The sequence below is a fragment of the Salvia splendens genome, chromosome 11 (assembly GCF_004379255.2).
Source record: "Salvia splendens isolate huo1 chromosome 11, SspV2, whole genome shotgun sequence".
In the NCBI taxonomy this organism is placed as follows: Eukaryota; Viridiplantae; Streptophyta; class Magnoliopsida; order Lamiales; family Lamiaceae; genus Salvia; species Salvia splendens.
The window spans coordinates 10,691,405-10,712,352 of NC_056042.1; the positions used below are offsets into that span (position 1 = coordinate 10,691,405).

The window sequence follows — 20,948 nt, forward strand, 5'->3', positions numbered from 1 at the left end:
CTTGAAGTTGTTGTCGCTAGGGATTATCTATTCAGTGCCAGACAGTGAGTGGGTCAGCCCGATCCACATGGTTCCAAAGAAGTCGGGAATCCAAGTCGTCCAAAATGAGAGGAATGAGCTGATTCCAACGAGGCTAGTCACGGGTTGGCGAATGTGCATCGATTACCGCAAGCTGAACAATGCAACAAGGAAGGATCACTTCCCTCTGCCTTTTATCGACCAGATGTTGGAGCGACTCGCTGGGAAGAAGTACTTTTGCTTCTTGGATGGGTACAGCGGATATTTCCAAATCTACGTGGATCCTGAAGACCAGGATAAGACCACCTTCACTTGCCCATTCGGAACTTATGCATACCGGCGCATGCCTTTCGGCCTATGCAACGCTCCAGGTACGTTTCAACGTTGCATGATGAGCATATTTTCTGATTTGATTGAGGATTGCATAGAGATATTCATGGATGACTTTACGGTCTACGGAGACTCGTTCGATTCTTGCCTTCATCATTTGGATATAGTTCTTGAGAGATGTCAAGCGAAGAGTTTGGTTTTGAACTTTGAGAAGTGCCATTTTATGGTCACCGAAGGGATTGTTCTGGGACACGTGATCTCGGAAAGGGGATTCCAGGTGGATCGAGCAAAGGTGGACGTTATATCTAAATTACCGTTCCTTACTGATCATAAGGGGATTAGGGGCTTTCTGGGGCATGCCGGATTTTATCGACGATTTATTAAGGATTTCTCCAAAATCGCCCAACCCCTTACCAGGCTACTTCAAAATGACGTGGAGTTCATTTTTGATGAGCAATGCAAGGCTGCTTTCAATCTTCTCAAGGAAAAGCTGATATCCGCACCTATCATACGGGCTCCTGACTGGGACCATCCTTTCGAAGTAATGTGCGACGCCAGCGACTTTGCGGTAGGGGCCGTGCTGGGTCAGAAGATCGATGGGAAGAGGTACGTAATTTTTTATGCGTCCAAGACTTTGAATCAAGCCCAGCGGAATTACGATACCACTGAAAAGGAGATGCTGGCAGTGGTGTATTCTTTCGAGAAGTTCCGGCCATATTTGTTGGGATCCAGGGTCATAGTATATACTGACCATGCAGCCATTAAGTATCTGATTGCCAAGAAGGAATCCAAACCACGCTTGATCCGATGGGTACTCTTGTTACAAGAATTTGATTGGGAGGTGGAAGATAAGAGAGGAGTCGAGAACAAGGTGGCAGACCATTTGAGCAGAATAATGCAAGATGGAAACAGTGACGAAGTGCATGATAAGTTTCCAGAGGAACATTTATGTGAGGTGATTTTTGCGCCCAGGAAAATTGATTGGGAAGAAGTGTACAAACTTACTGGTCAGAATGATACAGCAAAAGGAAAGGAGAAGGTAGGGCAGGAGCCATGGTATGCGGACCTGGCCAACTACCTAGTAACTGGAGAACTTCCAGAAGCACCAAGTGTTACCAAGGCACAAAGAATGAAGATCAAGAGTGAAGCAAAATACTACTTTTGGGACGACCCCTACCTATGGAGGGTAGGATCCGATCAAGTGATAAGAAGGTGCATTCCTGACTGGGAGCAGCGGGATGTTCTAACCCACTGCCATTCGTTAGCATGCGGAGGACATTTCGGATCCAAGAAGACGGCAAGGAAGATTATGGATAGCGGCTTTTATTGGCCAACACTCAACAAAGATGCGTACGAGTTCTGCAGAAGTTGCGAGCGTTGCCAACTGACCGGTGGAATATCTGCCCGGGATGAAATGCCACAGGTACCCATAATAGTTTGCGAGCTATTCGACATATGGGGAATGGATTTCATGGGGCCTTTTCCTTCGCCTATGGCAATCTGTATATCCTAGTCGCGGTAGATTACGTCTCCAAATGGGTAGAAGCCAAGGCCACAAGTACGTGTGAAGCAAAGGAGGTGGCCAAGTTCTTAAAGAGTCATATTTTCAGCCGGTTCGGAGTTCCAAGGGCGATCATATCAGATCAAGGTACACACTTCTGTAATCGCACAATTGAAGCCTTAATGAAGAAATACGGTGTGCACCATAGACTTTCCAGCCCGTACCATCCGCAAGCCAATGGTCAAGCGGAGATCTCTAACCGTGAGATAAAGAAGATTTTGGAGAAGACTGTGAACACTTCGAGGAAAGACTGGAGTGTGAGGTTAGAGGATGCTCTCTGGGCGTATCGAACAGCCTACAAAACCCCCATAGGCATGTCCCCTTACCGGATCGTTTTTGGAAAAATGTGCCATTTACCGGTTGGGATCGAGCATCGAGCATACTGGGCAGTACAGAAAGTGAATATGGATGCTACAACCTGCGAAGAGGAAAGGAAGCTGCAGCTGCAGGAGCTTGAGGAACATAGATTGGAGTCATTCGACTCAGCCATGTGGTACAAGGAGCGAACCAAACTGTGGCATGATCGAAATCTGAGAACTAAGGAGCTCCACGTTGGCCAGAAAGTACTACTCTTCCAGTCAAGATTTAAGCTTATGCCAGGGAAACTCAAGTCCAAATGGACAGGACCTTACATCATAACTGCACTCAGATCCAATGGAGCAGTAGAAATTTCAGGGAGTTTTCCTAACTCGGAACCTTTCATAGTAAATGGACATAGGTTGAAAATATTCAGGGAGAATAGCGAAGTGGGTGTAGTGGATGAAATTCCACTGCAAACACTTACATCGGTTTCATACTGATCAGTAAGATAGGAATTTGGAATTCCACATGGCTAGTTCCATTTTGATAATTTTCTGCGTATACTAGCCAAGTAGGATTCCAAATTACCCAAGAAAGGTGTAAATATTGTAAATACGTAATTAGTCTTTGTATGTCAGATAATTTCTAAGAAAATCCAAAAATATTTTCGGGCCTTAAATTTAATTTGGAGTACACATTGACCAAGAGACTACCTATTTGGTGCTATTTCAATTCTAATTTAAGAGCCCATTTGAATTATTTCCCTTATTAGGCAAGTAATGGTAGGTTTCGAGAAAAGACGAAATTTTGAATTAAGACTTATGCAGCTTTTGCAGGGTGGCAGCGGCTGGAGTGGCGTGGAGCAGAGAGAGTAGACGCGATAGCCAATCAGGGGCCAGCATTCCTAACCGCCTTCCGTCCAAGCGTCGCGACCGGCAACTCCCTATAGCCGGTTGTAACCACCTGCAACTGCTATCTCTCGCCTAAATTAAACGACCGTCCCAAACTTTATCCCTCACAAACCCTCATTTTCAAATTCCCTTTTTCAAGAGATATTATCCCATACTCTCTCAAGAAAGTGTAAATCACAAACCCTCATTTTCTTCCATTTTCTCCCAGATATCAAGACCAAATTCCACTCTTTACAAGCCCTAATTTTCAGCCATGGGGAAGAAAGCATTTGCTACCAAAATCAAACCGGCCTCAAAGAAAGCCAGTGAGGAAGGAAACCTTGAAATACCACCACCACTAAACCCACAACGTCCCGCGCCAACACAACAAGCCCCGCCGATGGTCTCTCTGGATGCAATGGCGGAGTTTCTCCGATTGCAGGATCCGAATAGGAATTGGGCAGCGGAGTTAGAGTATTTTAACCAAGGTAGAGGGCAAGGGAGCGGAGCCGGAGCAACTCATGCGGCAACCATGCCAGTAACCCCTACGCAACCCTTGACCCCTATTTCATCTACATTGCCGATTCCGTCGATGATTCCCCAAGAAAGCAACCCCTCAACTGAAGCCGAAATGACAGAGACGGAAGGAATTTTTCCGACGACCCAGGAAGCCGAACTTGAGGATTTCGAGGCCATTGCGGCTTATTATGCCTCTGATGAAGAAGAAAGAGCGGAAAGGCTGAGAAGGGAGCAACAAGACCAGGAAGGGGGAGAAGGAATTGAGGAGACGCCAGAAGTGGAAGCGGTTCGCCAAGAAGTAATTAGGGAGGAGATCGACCTGAATAAGTCGGCCCAAAAGCGCGGCCTCATGACGGAAACGGAGTTTGAATCAATAGTGGAAGAGGTGAATCGCAGGGAAGATACTGCTCTAATGGCTGAGGGTCTAGACCTCGCATCGAGGGCAGTAGAAGAGGATGAACAAGCTTTTACAGAACCCATACCGAAGGATAAGGCATCCCAGTCAGTAGGGAAAGAGGAGAGGGAAGAACAAAGTGAAGAGAAAAGGCCAGAGCCAGTTGATACCCTAGTGGAAGCAGGGGATGATCGAATGCAAGTAGATGAGGAGAGACCAACCGTAGACACTCAAGTACCGGAAGCTGTGGCGCCTCCCGTCTTAAAACCCCACCCAGTGAAGCGGCAATTGGTTCTGAAGACGCGGGTATCTCAGCGATGCCTGGGTAAAAGAGCAGCCAGCAAGGCCAAGACAAGCACGGCTGAGAACCCAGTAGAGATCGAGAGCGAGGAAGAACAAGCCACTCCAACGAAGGCAGGGGGTGAACCTGCACAGCCTACTGCTCAGGAGGAAGAAGCACAATATCAGCGAGCCAGAAAGAGGAAAGGGAAGGCTCCAATCCAGAAGAAAGCAGTAACAAAGAGGTCCAGGGCAGCAAACACAGGAATTGTGATTACCGAAGCTTCTCAGAGGATCCCATCGAGCCGGCAAGAGCAGAGTGATAGTGAGTATGAGATTAGTGAGGAGTCTGCATCGGATAGTGATGAGTCCGTGGAAGAGGAGGAATATGGGGAGCAGTCGCTCCCAGGTGATCACCGAGAGCTTGTCCACCCACCAGTGGAGAGGCTCCGATATAGAAGATGGACCATGGATTTCACAAATGAGATCGCCGAGGAGATGAAACTCTTCGAGAAGCAGAAACTGAAGGATACCTTCGAGAGTCTGGACGATGGCAGCAAGGAAATTAAGTGCGGCAAGGTAATACACTACCCTTCTCTGGATGAACTAGGTGTTCGTGACCAATTCCTTGCTTATATAAATGCTTTGGGTTTTGAGTGGCTACTGCAAAATGGGGATCCACGTATCAGTGTGAGATTAGCGAAGGAGTTCTTCACTACCTTTCGGTTTAAGGTGACAACGGACCTGGATGAAGTGTCCATTAGTTTTAGATTGTTTGCGGCAGAGTTTAGTATGAACTTGATAGAGTGGACATGTCGGATGGGCATGTGTACATTGGAAGAAGCGATCAGTTCTGAGTGGAGAGACAGGGAGAGGGGTATCCCTCGTAGGCACGTGGATTTTGATCAACAGGATTCAGCCCGGCGCTGGAGAATTCGCGTCCACTGTTTCCCGTTCCATCCATTTCAATGATCCAGTTCTGCGACTAATACAGCTCCACCTTGATGCCAACCTGCTGGGCCAATCTAACTCAGCCGTCCGCACTTCAATGACGGAGGTGTATCTCCTTTGGTGCGCAAGACAGGGACGCAAGCTGCATCTTGGATTTTGGACGGCATATCAGTGCCACTTGATCGCTACGCACCCTGCCAGAAACCTCACTCTTTGCCACATTTTGGGAGCTTTCGTAAGCAACAACCTCATTATCACTGAGGCTGAAGACTTGTCTCCGCTGCCCATGGTGCGGCCACCGGGATTATTCGACATACCTTACTTCTATAGGACAAATGCGGTCTACATGAGGGTGGGACGACCGCAATTTTATGCAATGGGTGAGGAAGCCACGGCAGGAGGAAGAGTCGCGTTATTGGAAAGGACGGTTACTGAATTGGCGGAGGAGAACAGCCAGATGAGGGCAGAAATGATCCGATTGGCATCAGTAGTGGAACGGGTGTTGAAGGAATCTGCGGAGCAGAGGATACTGACCCAGAGGCAAGCGTCTATGGAAGTGATCGTGACTAAATTAGGAGAGAAGAACCACAAGATACAGACGGAGATGAATAGGATGTTGTCCGTGATCGACAATATCCTAGAGGAGGTGAGCCACCAGAGGGCGGCTGAAGCTATGAGAGTAAGGGGCAGTGTAGCCCAGGATACCGGACCAAGCGGCCATGCTGGCCAGGATGTTGAACCACAAGTCCCAGAGACCGTAGTGAAGGAGCAAGAGGAAGAGAAAGCCGAGGTGCCGGCAACTGCCGAGGAGCCGGCAAAGGATGATGAGAACCAAGCTGGAATGGAGACAGACCAACCGGAGGACCAACCGATAGAACGACCTGCACCACCTGCCCCACGAAGGAGCAGGAGACTCCGATAGACCCCCCCTACTGACCAAGTTAGTTTTTCTTTTTCAGTTTCAGTTTTTCTTTTAACTTTTCGTATTGTTGTTATGAGTTGGTTTTTGTTTAGGTAGTATAATTTGTGTTTGCGCGCAAACCCCACTTCATAACACTTAGCCTATTCCATAGTCTAAGTGTGAGAAGTTAAGGGTTTGTTTCTTTGGAGCATGTTCTCTTTGTTTTGTTTGTTTTGTTTTCTATGTCGCATGCATGTTAGCTCACACTTAGCCCATTGCATGGTCTAAGTGTGAGGAGTTTGTATATATGTGTTTGTGGTTATGTTTTGTTGATCTCTGTATAGGTGATAAAACCTCTCTCACTTAGCCTATTCCATAGTCTAAGTGTGAGAAGTTTTTGTTTTAGTTTTGCTGTTTGTTGTTTGTGTACCATCGTACTGGCCATTACCTTTTCCACTTCACAGCCTTATCTGAGGGCAGACACTTGTGAAGTGAGAGGGGGGACGCAATGGCCAGTAGGATGTATGTATATATGTGTAGTCTTTGTGTTTGTGCTTTTGTTTTGTTTTGTTAGGTCTAGTTTTATGTTGTGTGTGATTGGGCTTAAAACTCAACCGTCTTGAGCTGAAGGTGAGGGGAATTGAGGGAGATAGGACATGCTGGAAAACCTAAACCATCCCCGTTAGTAAGCCTTAAAGTGGAACCACTTTCCACATATATTGGAAAGAAAAGAGAGGCTGCCACAATTCGCCTAGGGTGAAGTGATCACGGGTAGAAAATACTGAAGGCAGTAGGAACCCCTCCCCCCGTTTAAAAAAAAAAAAAAAAAAAAAAAAAAAAAAAAAAAACCCGCCTTTAGAACCCTTTCTTCTTAACCTTTTATATACCCAGATAAACACCCCAGCCGACAGGGACTGTGTAAGGCATGAAACAAATGGAGCTTACTGGCCAGGAAGAAGTGCGGAAAAGCAGAAACCAGCTGGGCGAAAAAGTTAGAAGAAAATCGACCAGGGAGTCATTCCCAGTCCAAAAAGAGAAGAAGGAATAAGGGTGGCGAAGCCATGAAGGAACGAAAAAAAAAAGAGGGAACCGAGAAAATGAAGAAAATGGTCAGAAAGATTTGACCACAAAAAAAGAGATGAATGAAGGAATAAGGGTGGCGAAGCCACAAGATGCTACTGACCAGTGGAGACCAAAGCCAGAAGCGCCAACTAAAGAAAGCAACTGATCAGAAGCCTAATATACACAGTTCCCCCCCGCATAAATAAAAATAGAAATTTTGAACCTTAGAGCCTTAGGAACATCCACCGAAAACATTACAAGCCAACAACCCCGTTACAAGCCTATAAGTCCTTCAGTAGCCGCTCGTGGAATCTAAGTCCGAAGCAATTGTGGTGAGCATAATGAGAGAATGCAGTCCTAACATTCCTGGTGAGGTATGAGTGACTGAGCGAACCTATTGTTGGGCCGAGAGTGTGGGCGATCTTGACAAACAGATATACTGACTGGAAGAGAAAAGGGGGGTGGCAGAAGTTCAAGGCTGTCTAAGGCCAGATTGCACCTGATCCAGAGGGGAGGGATGGTTGAAAATATAGCCCGATCTATGTGTTTTCAGTCTTTTATGTGTTTATGTTTCTCTGTGTTTGTTTGTGTTTTTCTTTGCGTCATAGTTTAGAGTCTAAGTTAGGTAGAGTCGGTCAGGGGAGTAACCAGGCTAGAATTCGACTTATTCTTTTCTTTGTTTGTTCTTCACGCTTGAGGACAAGCCTGTGGTAAGTGTGAGCAGTTTGATAAGTCGTATTCTAGGCATTGGTTACGGGTCAGTATGATGTGCTTAATTGATTATATTTGCAAAACAGTTGTTTAAAGTGTGCAGGTTAAGCATTCTAGCCAGTAGGGAAGTTTCGGAATGTTCAGGTGAAGGAGGCGTCAGCATGATCTCATACTGATCAGTATTCGTGCTAAAACGGTTTGAGATGGAGAAGATGGATAGCTGAGACGGATTACCCACAATTAAGGGCAAAGAAGTCAAATTGCAACGAGGATTTACCATAAAATCAAGGGTAGCCTCCCTATAAAAGGAAGCCAAATTGGAGAGAGAGGACATTCAGATAGACACATTCACTCATTCACCACCATCTTTAGGTAGAAAGTTTTCTCGGTAGTTTCAGTCTTTCAGCCGTGTCCCGCTTCTTGCCTCGCCGTAGCCATGATCACTTGACGTTCAGATGTTCCCAGAATTCCAGTCATCGTCCATTCCAGCCAGCAAGATCGTAGTTTAGAGTCTCATCGCCCGGAGTGGCAAAACACTTTTACATTGCTTTCGTAGTTTTAAATTTCTCGCTTTCCTTACGTTGGATCTTGTTTGCCTTTGGATATTTTCTGCTTTTGAAGTACTTTGTTGAAGATCCGAACGTGTTTATGCTATGAAGTTGATTTCCGTTTCGTTTATTGTGGTGTTTCTTTATTCCCTTGCCTAGTTAGCTTAGATCTAAAGTTTCTCGGTGTTTAAAGTGCTGAATCTCTCAATTCCGTTTACGTAACAAATTTCTTTAGGATAGATAAACAAGTACTGTTTGATCGGAAAGTAGATCGTTGCATGCAAAGCTTAGTTTTAATTTCTGAATCGTTCTTTCATGTTGACCAGTATGCAGAAGTCCAGTTTCAGTGTTTGATTTCAGATTTGATTTCTTAGTTTTGGATCTGTGTTTGTGAGTTGTTAATCTGAGTTTTTCCGTGTTGAATCTGGAATTGTTATCTGAATTTTGGAAGTGTTTGTTGAAGAAGATGATGTCTATTTCAATTGGAGGGGACCACTTACTTTTCGAGATGCTTTTGCTTTTGTCCTTCACTTTTAGTTAAGCCCTGTCAGCCTAGTCTTCAAACTTCCACTACACTCTGAATATTCTGTTTAGCCCAAAATAGAAACCCGTACTTTCCAAATATTTTCTGTTACAAAATTGTCTCCCCATTCCACGTACACAGTTACATTCCAAATGTTTTCCTTACCGTCTGACCAGTAGAACACCTCCTTTAAGTTCCAGCCTAGGTAGAAACTCAACCCAAGCGTGGTAGCTAACCAAATCTTCCAAATTGTCACCGCGGTAGTTTAAGAACGCACCATCTCTGTGGGATTCGACCCTTACCACCACTATACTGATCAGTAGAAGTGGGTTGAGGAATCTTTGAAACCAAGGTCTAGGTTAGTTAGGATCTCTATCCTGATCAGTAGGATATATCCTTGCTTGAACGACACCTACGCACCTTAGGTCCTTTCAGAGTCCCCATAATTTCATATTGTTAGGAATGGTATACTGTATAAGCATGTTTCCAGATGAATGGTTACTTGTACACGGTACACTCTAGACTCACTTTAATTCGTTATGAGAAGAGGTCATTTTGTCATATTTGATTTTACTTACTCCCTCCCTCCGTCCCTCATTAATTGTCCACTTACTATTTTCGTCTGTCCCCTATTAGTTGTTTACTTTTTACCATAAATGATAAATAAGTCTCTTGTTCCACTAACACATTCCACTCACGTTTTATTATAAAATTAATATATAAATGTAGGACTTATATTCAACTAACTTTTCAAACTCACTTTCCTTTATATTTCTTAAAACTTGCGCCAGAACCAAAATGGACAATTAGGGGACGAGGGGAGTATTTATTAAATGCTTTGCATTTATGTCTAAAATTGAAGGAATCGGGGTCTCTGCATTATAGACTGGTCGTGGAACAAATCATCATAGTAGGTGACGCAGTCAATTCCTTGAGGTAAAAGTATTTTACAACCTAGATAGATTTTGACTACCTGTCATGAGATATTGCAGTGTTAATCCGAAAGTTTCCTTATCTTGTGAAGATAACAACATTGGTGTGATAGCACTAAATGATATAACGATGAGATAAGTCTTTGTTGTTATTTATTGAAATATAAGATCTCGGAAAATTGTTATTTCTTAAAATACTATATGATATTGCTTATATATTGTTTTGACTTATCACTCTGCCAGTGTTAAGATTGTTATTGAGCTAAATTTGTGTGAAAAATAAAACTAATTTAATAATATATCCTCGAGACTATGATCAACTGGAATTTATTTCATTAATATAAATGATAAATAGACATAACATTCCATCAAACAATTCTACTCACATTTTATTATAAAACTAATATATATAATTGTGATCCATAATCCACTAACTTATTCAACTCACTTTTCTTATATTTCTTAAAATTCGCACTCACACTAAATATGATATTTATTGTGAGACGGATGTAGTAATTAAATAAGACCGCCAACTAAAAACTCTTAGGTACAATATGTTAACTAATTAATAGCATATTTAAATTGATAAAAGGATATTTAAAACAAACCAAACAAGAATCATTTTACGGTCTAAATCCACTTATAAATCGATTCCATCCTCTATCATATCCCAACGCAACAATCTTCAATTTATTGAACTAGCAAAAAAGATACTCCAAAATGATTCTTCTCCTTATACATATCAATATCTCAGCTAACTTATTTCTTTTTTACTTGGATAACAAACTACTAAAAATATACTCCACTACTACTATAATTCAATCTCAATGTAAACTTTAATCAAATTAATACTCCGTATAAATTTTATTACTCCATCCTTCTTTGGCAAATATTTTTGTTTGAAATCACATATTTTAGTGCACAATTAATAAAATAAGAGAGCAAAATTTCTAAAATAAATAAGAAATCAGAAAAGGAGAAAAATGTGTAATAAAAATAGTGTTAATGGATATGAGATCTACTTACTAAATAGAAAATTTAGGAAATTTTTATTCTTAAAAACGAATGAAAATAAAAATAATTTCAATTTTTAATACATAGAGCCAGTAAATCACTGAAATGTTGTTTTCATTATCTCCATTAAAGAAAAAAAGATAATTTGTTGACATACGAGATACGACGAAGAAAACAAAAACAAAGCAAAGGCCTATCTTTGGAGCCAAAAAATCATCCACAAATCCATTGGCAACCCAATCCCCTCCTCCCCATGGCCACCACCATCCCAAACTCAGCCGCATTCCTCCGCCGCGTCGCCGCCCGCCCACCGATCCACTCCGCCCACGACACGCCGCCACTCCCACGGCGCAAAATCATCACCACATTCGCCACATCATTGGCTCTGGCCCTGCAACTCCAGCCCCTCGCCGCCATCGCCCAGAGCTGGGGCACGCGCTCCTTTCTCTGGGAGAAGTACTTCGAGCCCGGGCTGTCGCCTGAGGACGCGGTGGCCCGGATCCGCCAGACGGCGGAGGGCCTCCACGACCTCCGCGGCATGCTCGAGAGCATGTCGTGGAGGTACGTCATTTTCTACATTCGAGTTAAGCAATCGTATCTCTCTAAAGACATGCCCACGGCCATGGAAATGGTGCCCGAAATCCAGAGGAAGTCTTATGTCGAGAAGGCTAATGAGTTGGTGGATAACATGGCTGAGGTATGTCTCAAATTTAAGATTATTGATTTATATCTTAATTTGATTCAGATCCCATTTTTAACACAATTTGGCCACCTTGTTGGCTTAATCGATGTGCATATTTTGGATTAGTCAAACGTTTTGACGGTTTGTTTTGTTTTTGGGAAATGCAGTTTGATTACTACGTTCGGACGCCCAAGGTTTATGAGTCGTATGTATACTACGAGAAGACATTGAAATCAATAGATGACCTTGTCGCATTTTTAGCATAATTACTAGTAATTTTCTTAATTTGTGTATATTGAATACGAGAATTGGAAAAAAAAATTGTGTTTTGATTTTTTTAGTTGTAACTTTAATTAAGTTGTATTGTGCGAATTGCGACGATTAATAAGCAGATTATGGCTAGTCATATACTACTTCGGTCGATATTTCTTCAACAAAAGTTCGATGTACGATAATGGAGTTACAATATAATCTGATTATATATATTGTGTGTGGAGTGTGGACTACAAGAGCCTCGTGAATCGTGATCATTGATGAAAAAGTAGTGCTCCTAATTGAAGTGTATTATTAAAGAGTCATGGAACCATGTTACTATTAACCTTAAGGTTACGGGTTCAAATCCTGCTATATTAGGAGACTTTCGATTTTAATCCACAAACCAGGTCGAGTAATCTAAGGTGGGTTCGGTACCCCTGTTGTCAAACTAAAAAGAAATCAAGACAAAAAAATCCAAGGGGTGTGGTTAAGTGGAAATGGTTAGGGGATCGATCCCTACCTTGGGCATGGAGGAGTCTTAAATCCCTATATCAGGGTATGGAGCAGACTTAAATCTTTGGGTCAACTGTCCTACCCATTGAGATGTCTATAAATCAACGTGTGAAATAGTCATTGACCTGTCGGTGGATACCATTTGTAATAAAAAAAATCAAGACAAAAAAGTCCAAGAGCGTCGAGATCATTCTTTCCGTTTCTTTATTTGAAGGAAACATTAGTGTTCCTAATTATAGTGTATTATTAAAGAAATCAAAGGGGTGGCACGGGACTCGTACATCTTAGGCCATCCGCAATGGGGCGGACGATGGCACGCCCGATGGCGCGCATCGTACGCGCCCGCCATCGTCCGCCCCATTGCGGGTGCGTGACATAGGCCGCGGACGATCGTCGCGCCCCATTGCGGCCTACGCGGACGATGGCCGCGGACGATAGGCCATCGGCCGCGCCATCGTCCGCCCCACTGTGGGCTACGCAGACGATGGTCGCGGACGATGGCACGCGTTTTTTATTTTCTATTTAAATCTCGTTTCTCATTCATTTGTACATACGAACATATCGACTATCTCTTTACATATTCTCTCTCAACATCCAACCAAAATGAATCTCGGCGATGACACCAATAGTTCTAGTTCGTCTGAGTCCGATAGTTCGACGTCAGAAGCATTAGATGCAGCCGTTGAAGAGGCCATGGCGGCATGCTATGCGGCAATGCAGCGCGAGGAGGAGGTGGCGGCAGCGGCGGCTGAGCAAGTCCATAGGCCTATTCGACATAGGACGTATGTCCGACGCGACCACCCGGGAGCTTACAAACGTCTGGTTGAAGACTATTTTGCCGATCAACCACGATGGGGCCCGACTGTTTTCCGCCGCCGGTTTAGAATGTCGCGGTACCTTTTTCTCAGCATTGTTCGGACATTGTCTTCACGTGATGAATACTTCACATTTCGGGAGGACGACATCGGCAAACCCGGCCTTACACCATTGCAAAAGTGCACGGCTGCTATTCGTCAGTTGGCATACGGCACCACGGCGGACCTTTTTGACGAGTACCTCCACTGCGGGGATTCTACAGGCCGCGAGTGTCTGAAGCACTTTTGTCGGGGGATAGTAGAGGCCTATGGCGACACATATTTGCGCAAGCCGACTGCCACTGATTGCCAGGGTCTGATGCAGATGCACGAGACGGCGCACGGGTTTCCTGGGATGCTCGGGAGCATCGACTGTATACACTGGCAGTGGAAGAATTGTCCGACGGCGTGGAGAGGCCAATTCACAAGTGGATACAAGGGCAGCCACCCGACGATGATCCTCGAAGCCGTCGCTGACCATCGACTCTGGATCTGGCATGCTTACTTCGGCGTAGCCGGGTCGAACAACGACATTAACGTCCTCAACTCGTCCACCCTCTTCACCGAACAATGTAACGGCAACGGCCCGGCCATCGAGTTCACTGCCAACAGACGCCAATACCATATGTGGTACTACTTGGCCGATGGCATCTACCTTCGGTGGCCAGTTTTCCTAAAGATGATCAGCTGCCCAATTGGTGAGAAGAGGGTTTTATTTGCGCAAAAGCAGGAGTCGGCGCGGAAGGATGTCGAGCGGGCATTTGGTGTGCTCCAATCACGGTGGGCAATTGTGAAAGGGCCGGCTCGTTCCTGGTACAAGGAAGTCATCGCCGATGTCATATATGCGTGCATAATCATGCACAACATGATAGTCGAGAATGAAGGCGGAAGCATCTCCGATTGGAATGAAGATGACCGTGCATCTAGCTCGTCCGACACGTCGACCGAGACACCCGATAGAGGGTTACCGTTAGGCTTCAATGAGGTTCTATATAGACAGGCCTCAATGCGCAACCAACAGGATCATGCGCAACTCATGAGCGACATGATTGAAGAAGTGTGGGCTCGTAACCGCTGTCGCTGAGTTTGCGTTTTTTTAATTCGCATTGTAATGTATTAATTTTTATTAAATGAAATGAAGTTTTTGAAATTCGTATTTTAATTTATTAAGTTTTTTTAAATTCGTATGGATTTTATAAATATTAAAAAAAATGATGATGTGGCAGGGCGCCCCACTGCAGGTGGGGAGGTAGGAGGATAAAACTGATGACGTGGCGCGCCTTAGGGCGCCCCACTGCTGATGCCCTTAAATTAAATTGTCGGGCTCGGACTAACTGTCCCACCCTTAAAAGTTAAACGGGCCCATGCCCAAGACAACCACTACCAAATGATTCCTTATTCCATGTGAGCTTCAACTCAACTCCAACGCAATCTTTCTTTTCATGCAAAAATTAGCTACACTTTTTTCAGCACTTCCAGTTTCAGGTACGCTCCTCAACATCATTTCTTCGCTTTAGTTATATGCTTCTCTTGATTTTTCACTTGATTACTTCTATGGATCAAGTTCTATACTAATCGAAGCTATTTTTTCCCTTTTATTTTGGTAATATGAAGCATATTCTTCTCTTGTATGCTGATCATTAGTAACCTTTTTTTTTGTTTTTATTTTCTGATTTTATTGTTTTTCTTGATGGAGATCAAAGAATGATTTTAATACAAAATTGGTAGAGTTGGAACAGGCCTCAAGATTCTTGATTGCATTTTTACTGGAATATGAGGAATATTGGATTTTTGTTACATCCATAACTAAATCCAATTAAAGAAATAGACGGTATTTAATGACTAATTTATGATGATGATGATGATGATGATGATGATGATGATGATGATGAACACAGGCTATTGAGATGGGGTGATTTGTGTAGAGTTACTTTAGTGATAGAAATATTGTTCAATTTTTGGTTTCTTAATTGGTATTGATAGTGTTAATTCCTCTCCCAGCAGAAGGTGTAGTTGTTTGTGGGGTGTGGAGGGGAAGGCGCTACGAGGGCGGGCTAGGATAGAAACATGGCCGAGAGAGATGATGAAGAGAAGAAAAATGTTGTGGACACTACTCCTAAAGAAAGTGAGGAGGCTGAGAATCTTCCTGTAGAAGCACCAAGAGATGTCGATATGTGTGTTGAAAACCAAATGCCCTCACAGCAAAAGGAGGTATACTTGTGTTCTAATTTTCTCTCTTGTGTAGCTTAGGTATATATGGCCTTGATTGAGTAGTTTAGAGCTATGGTTTGATGACTTTAATTGGGCATTGTGTAGATTAGATTTAGTTCAATTTGATTCTTGGCAATGACTGTCTCACTCTTTTGGTAGGAGGAGATCATCAAGAAGAAGTATGGTGGCTTGCCAGCGAAGAAGCCCCCGTTGATCTCTAAGGTAACACACACCCCTTCGTTGCTTCAAGAGTTTGTGGTAATATATCGCTCCTCGAATGTTGATTCTGGTACGTGTTGACAGGATCATGAACGCGCTTTCTTTGACTCCGCGGATTGGGCTTTGGGAAAAGTAAGTAGTGTTGTTGTCTAGTATGTTTGATACATATATATAACATAGATATCACAATCTTGCCTTGTATGTTACTGCAGAGGAGCAAAGGACCAATCGAGGCTCTTCGACCTAAACTGCAGGTATTCGATCCTCTCCTTAGTGTGTTTTTTTACCATCTCTTGATTTAGTATTATGATTGCATCAGTATGAATATTGATATGAATTTTGTTCAAATTTTAAAGCCGTCGCCTCACCACCAAGCGCGTTCAAGGTCGCCCTGTGCCCCTGCAGACGATGCTGAAGGTGACAGCATCGATCAACAAGACGATGCTGATGTGAACAGCGGCATTTCTTTAGAGGCAGCTGAGAATGTGCAGGGATGAGATCTTCGAGTTCAAGATACCGATGTTTTTATGCATTTTGTGGTGTTTGAAGACGAATTTGTGACAAATAAGTGATGGAAAGAACAGAGGAATGTGGTTGTGAAAACATGAGGAATTTGGACAATGAAGTATTTAAAAAATTTTAATTAAATGAAAATTAGAAAATGCTAAAAAAATTCATATATTTACACGCAAATAATATTTTAGTAAAATTGTCCCAAATTGTATTTTATTACGGTAGTACCTATTGCGTTTTTCTTGAAGTTAACAAATACGATATTTTTATGATTTTTAATTGCAACTTATACACACTCATTTGATTCAAATCCTAGAAAAAAAAAGAAAGGAAATTCATGTCACCATGTTATGGTATTCGTCTATGTTAGCATGTGATATAATAATAGGTAATATTTTTATTTAAGTACATGATGTTCATAGTAATATTAATAATCTAGGAATTTAATACTACTATAGTAATATATAATGACTTTAATTTATAGAGTGATTAGAAATAAAATAGCAGTAGTTACATAGCATTATCAAACAGAATAGGAGTAGATATCCTAGCATAGACATTTCTCCATGAAAGTGACAAATTCATGAAAATCAATGAATCCATCACTATTTCGATCAAACGGTTTGATCATCTCCCTGCATTCATCCACACTGCAATGTTCCTTCAAACCTAAGCTTCGGACAACTCTCTGCAAATCTACAGCGCCGACAAAGCCATCCTCGTCCACATCAAACACCTTAAATGTCTCCTTAATCTCCTCAAAACTGGGCTCTTCCTCCTCAAACAGCCCCACTAAATCTTCTTCACCTAGATTGCTCTTATTCTCACAATCATCCAATCCCACCATTCCAACTCTACTCAAAATCGAGTTGATTTCTGCCAATGGGATTTTTTCAGAGATTTCTATGCAGCTGTGGACTGCCTCCGAAAGATTGGATTTTTCTCTGTTTTTTCCCCACAAAATATTCCATTTCCCTGATAAAAGAATTGGGAAATCATGGAGGAAAAATTGGATTCTTGAAAAACAATCCTCGATGTCAGTGATGAAAATTTTGAATCCGAACACTAGCAAATTTGAAAAAATATTTGCGAGTCTCAACTCCATTGAGATAGTATTTTTTTTCTTGTAAGGGGTGGGTGTGTTAAATTTGTTAGGGATATGACGATACCAAGTAATGTTGTTATTTATAAACATACAAAGTAGTTGACATCACTTTTTAAGAAGTGTCGTGTGGCGTGACATTAATGCTATATTTAATATTGTGTAAACTTTGGATTTGGTTCAGCAAAATTTCCGAGAAATTTTTTTGGGTTTGACAGTGCGAAAATGGACTGAGCAAGTATTTATATTTAGAAATATATGTTAGCAATTAAGAAGTACTTAGGCCGACATGAAATGGACTTATATTAATATTTTAAGTATGTGTGTGAATGAATAAAACAATGAGTTGCAGTGCTAGAGGAGTGTAAGGAACATGGTTAGGTTATGGAAATTGTTGATGAAATTTCCTAGAAATTACTATATGGTTTAATGAATTAATACGAAGATTCCAAGAAACTTCTCCGTGGATTAAGTGGAAAATTACACTGTCCACACACGTATTCAAATTTTATTTTATTTTATTTTATTTTATTTTATTTTATTTTATTTTATTTCGTTCTTGGTTGTGATGTTTGGAGCATTGAAAAATGATGGTTTTTATGAGGTTGATATAATAGCAGTATGATTTATCATCCACTTTTTAATTTTGCTACATGTTCATCAATAATATATGGAATTTTAGTTTAGTTTCGCAATAGGTGGTAGAAAAATTAAATAACTATCAAAACCAACATTTTTAAGAAGCTGATTGATTAGCTAAATACAACTTAATATTTAAGAAAATATAGGATGCATAAGAAAATGTTACTTCTATTTGTCAACAAACTTGTTATTCCATCTTTTAGACTTATACTGCTCCATTTGATTACTACATCTGTATTTTACACTCAATCTTTTGCGTGAAATTAAGAGGAAATAACTAAGTGTTATAAGGATTTGGGCTACTTTTATTTATATCGCCTCAAATGAGGTCTCAAGTATATGGATGTATTCAGATTAATGTATAAAAACTGTTAAAAAGGAAAACTAATTTCATCCATTAATTAGGTGTGATTTGATGGTTGATATGGAAGTCACTTAAAATTTAAAAATTAATAAAATAATCAAAAAGGGTAAAAATGGTAAAGCACAATTGTACATGACTTCGCTACAAGATATAGTTATATTTGTACATCATGTTCTATTAGTACATGATGTTAATGTATGAAAATAGTGTTTTAATGTACGAGTCTCACACATTAATATACGTAGGTGACTAAATAATATACACATTATGATGGATATATCGTACATTATTATCCTACTCATGCTTTTGTGAATTTGTAGATGCTATATAGTATAGCTTCCATCCACAAAAGCATGAGTCAGACAGTAATGTACGAAATATCCATGATAATGTACATTACCGTACATTATCATGAGTATATCGTAATTATCCGACTCATGCTTTTGTGAATTTGTAGATGTTATATAGTATAGCTTCCATCCACAAAAGCATGCGTCGTTCAATAATGTATGATATACCCATGATAATGTACATTACCGTACATTATCAAGGGTAGACCGTACATTATTATCCGACTCATGCTTTTGTGAATTTGTAGATGCTATATAGTATAGCTTCCATCCACAAAAGCATGAGTCGGATAATAATGTACGATATATCCATGATAATGTACGGACCGTACATTATCATGAATATATCGTACATTATTATCCGACTCATGCTTTTGTGGATGGAAGCTATACTATATAGCATCCACAAATTCATGAGTCGGAAGCTAATGTACGATATACTCATGATAATGTGTACATTATCATGGGTATATCGTACATCACTTATCCAGTAATGTAGCATCGTATTAATTCCCTTAGGGCCGAAAGTTAACATCATTCACCAAGAGTTTAGTAGTCCATGGGGCTAGGGTGTAGTACCATCATATTAACATAACGTTCACTAACCGGATGAAGTTAGATCCAGTCTCCTAGGGTTAACTTATCCATAGGGCTAGGGTATAGTATTCACAAGATTACCCTAGTGAACGTTGTGTTACTGAGTCGGTACTACATCCTAGCCTCATGGATTGTAAAACCCTTGGGGAATGGATATAACTTTCGCCACTCATTCAATAAATTATAATCTACATTACGTAGAAGGGACATATACATTAAAACACATTAATGTATACATTAAGTTAATGTACTAATCCATATAAATGATGTAACAGTAATATACCCAAATTTCCCTTTAATGTACGAAAATGGTATAATAATGTATGGCGATGCTTTTAATCATAGCCATTAGATTAATAGATCCAAGGGATTATATTAGTCCTATGTTTTATACTAGGGGGTGATAAGGAGGGTAATGCACCCCCTCAAGTACATATGTAAAAGTTATACTTACCCTATCATAATAATTCGTCACCATTTGACCTGGCACGACCTTTATGAAATTTAATAGAAAGTGAGTTGAAAAAGTTAGTGGAATAAGGAGTCCTATTTTTATATACTTCATCCATCTCCAAAGAATATGCACTTTGAGTTTGGTACGAGTCTTAATGCAAAATTAGTAAAGTAAGAGAGAGGTAGAGAGAAAAAGTAATTAAAGTATTGTTAGTTGAGAATGGGTCCCACCTCATTAGAGATAAAAGATTTTTTAAAATTAGAAAGTTCATATTCTTGTGGTACGGACTAAAAAGGAAAGAGTGCATATTCTTGTGGGACGGATGAAGTATTAGTTTTATAATAAAATGTGAGTATGAATGAGTTAGTGGAATGTGGCCCATTAATAAAAATGGTAAAAGTGAAATGTGACAAATTTTTAGGGATGGACGGAAATAGAAATAAATGACAGTACTATAAAATCAAAGGCTCACAATGCTTTGATTCGACGTAAAAGGGTATATCGAGTTTAGTCCATAATATGTTTTGATTAAACCAGTTGATGAAAATATAAATAGTTTCGACCAACGGGTCGTAGCGCAGTTGGCAGCGTGAAGTTTTGGTGACCTTGATGTCACGAGTTCAAATCCCACCACTTTGTTCGGATATTTTCGGTCTTAATCCACTAACTCGATCGAACAGGATTACTCAGATTCTTTCAAAAGCGAATTCGGGGCACTTATAGTCAATCCAAAAAAGTATGTATATAAATAGTTTCAATTGTATATTGATTGCTTTAAATGTATAATTAATATTTCTAAAATCTTCAATTTGGTATGATTATTGGCGAATTCGTGGTACTTGTGGTTAAATTTAAAATATATATATAATTCAATTGTAATGAATGCATTGAATGTATAATTTAATACTTCTAAAATCTTCAATTTGATTTGATCTGATCATTGACGGATCCAGGGCACTGGCACATGTGATCAAACCAAAATAAAAGTATACTCCATAGTTTCAATTGTATAATGAATGCTTTGTATGCATCATTAATACTTCTCTAAAATCTTCAATTTGATATAATAATTCAATGAACACCTTTTTTTTGGTGGATGTAATTTCATACTGCCTTCTTCAAACCATTGACTTAATATATTTCTCAACTAGTGCTCAATTATTTAACAGTCCATTACTTACAAAAAGGCATTTCTCATACAATACAACTGTGAAGTGGATCTAATTACTGGTAGTTTAATTTATACACGAAACATTTGG

General features: G+C 40.9%; 3 protein-coding genes across 4 annotated transcripts in view; all 3 read left to right on the forward strand.

Moving 5' to 3' along the window:
• The window catches only part of LOC121755480 (40S ribosomal protein S9-2), a 458,258-nt gene that overhangs the window by 366,920 nt on the left and 70,390 nt on the right, over positions 1-20,948 (forward strand). The gene's annotated exons all lie outside the window — the stretch shown is intronic.
• Positions 11,091-12,038, forward strand: LOC121755481 (photosynthetic NDH subunit of lumenal location 2, chloroplastic-like). Its single transcript, XM_042150776.1, has 2 exons — positions 11,091-11,630; positions 11,783-12,038. Exons 1-2 carry the CDS (start codon positions 11,187-11,189, stop codon positions 11,879-11,881), a joined length of 543 nt encoding a protein of 180 aa, XP_042006710.1. The 5' UTR covers positions 11,091-11,186; the 3' UTR covers positions 11,882-12,038.
• On the forward strand, positions 14,595-16,315 carry LOC121755482. 2 transcript variants are annotated; one of them, XM_042150779.1, is made up of 6 exons: positions 14,595-14,722; positions 15,242-15,448; positions 15,608-15,670; positions 15,752-15,799; positions 15,880-15,921; positions 16,024-16,315. In XM_042150779.1, exons 2-6 carry the CDS (start codon positions 15,305-15,307, stop codon positions 16,162-16,164), a joined length of 438 nt encoding a protein of 145 aa, XP_042006713.1. In that variant the 5' UTR covers positions 14,595-14,722; positions 15,242-15,304; the 3' UTR covers positions 16,165-16,315. The 2 variants fall into 2 exon arrangements, with proteins under 2 accessions (XP_042006713.1, XP_042006711.1); XM_042150777.1 differs by having other exon boundaries at positions 14,664-14,722; positions 15,239-15,448.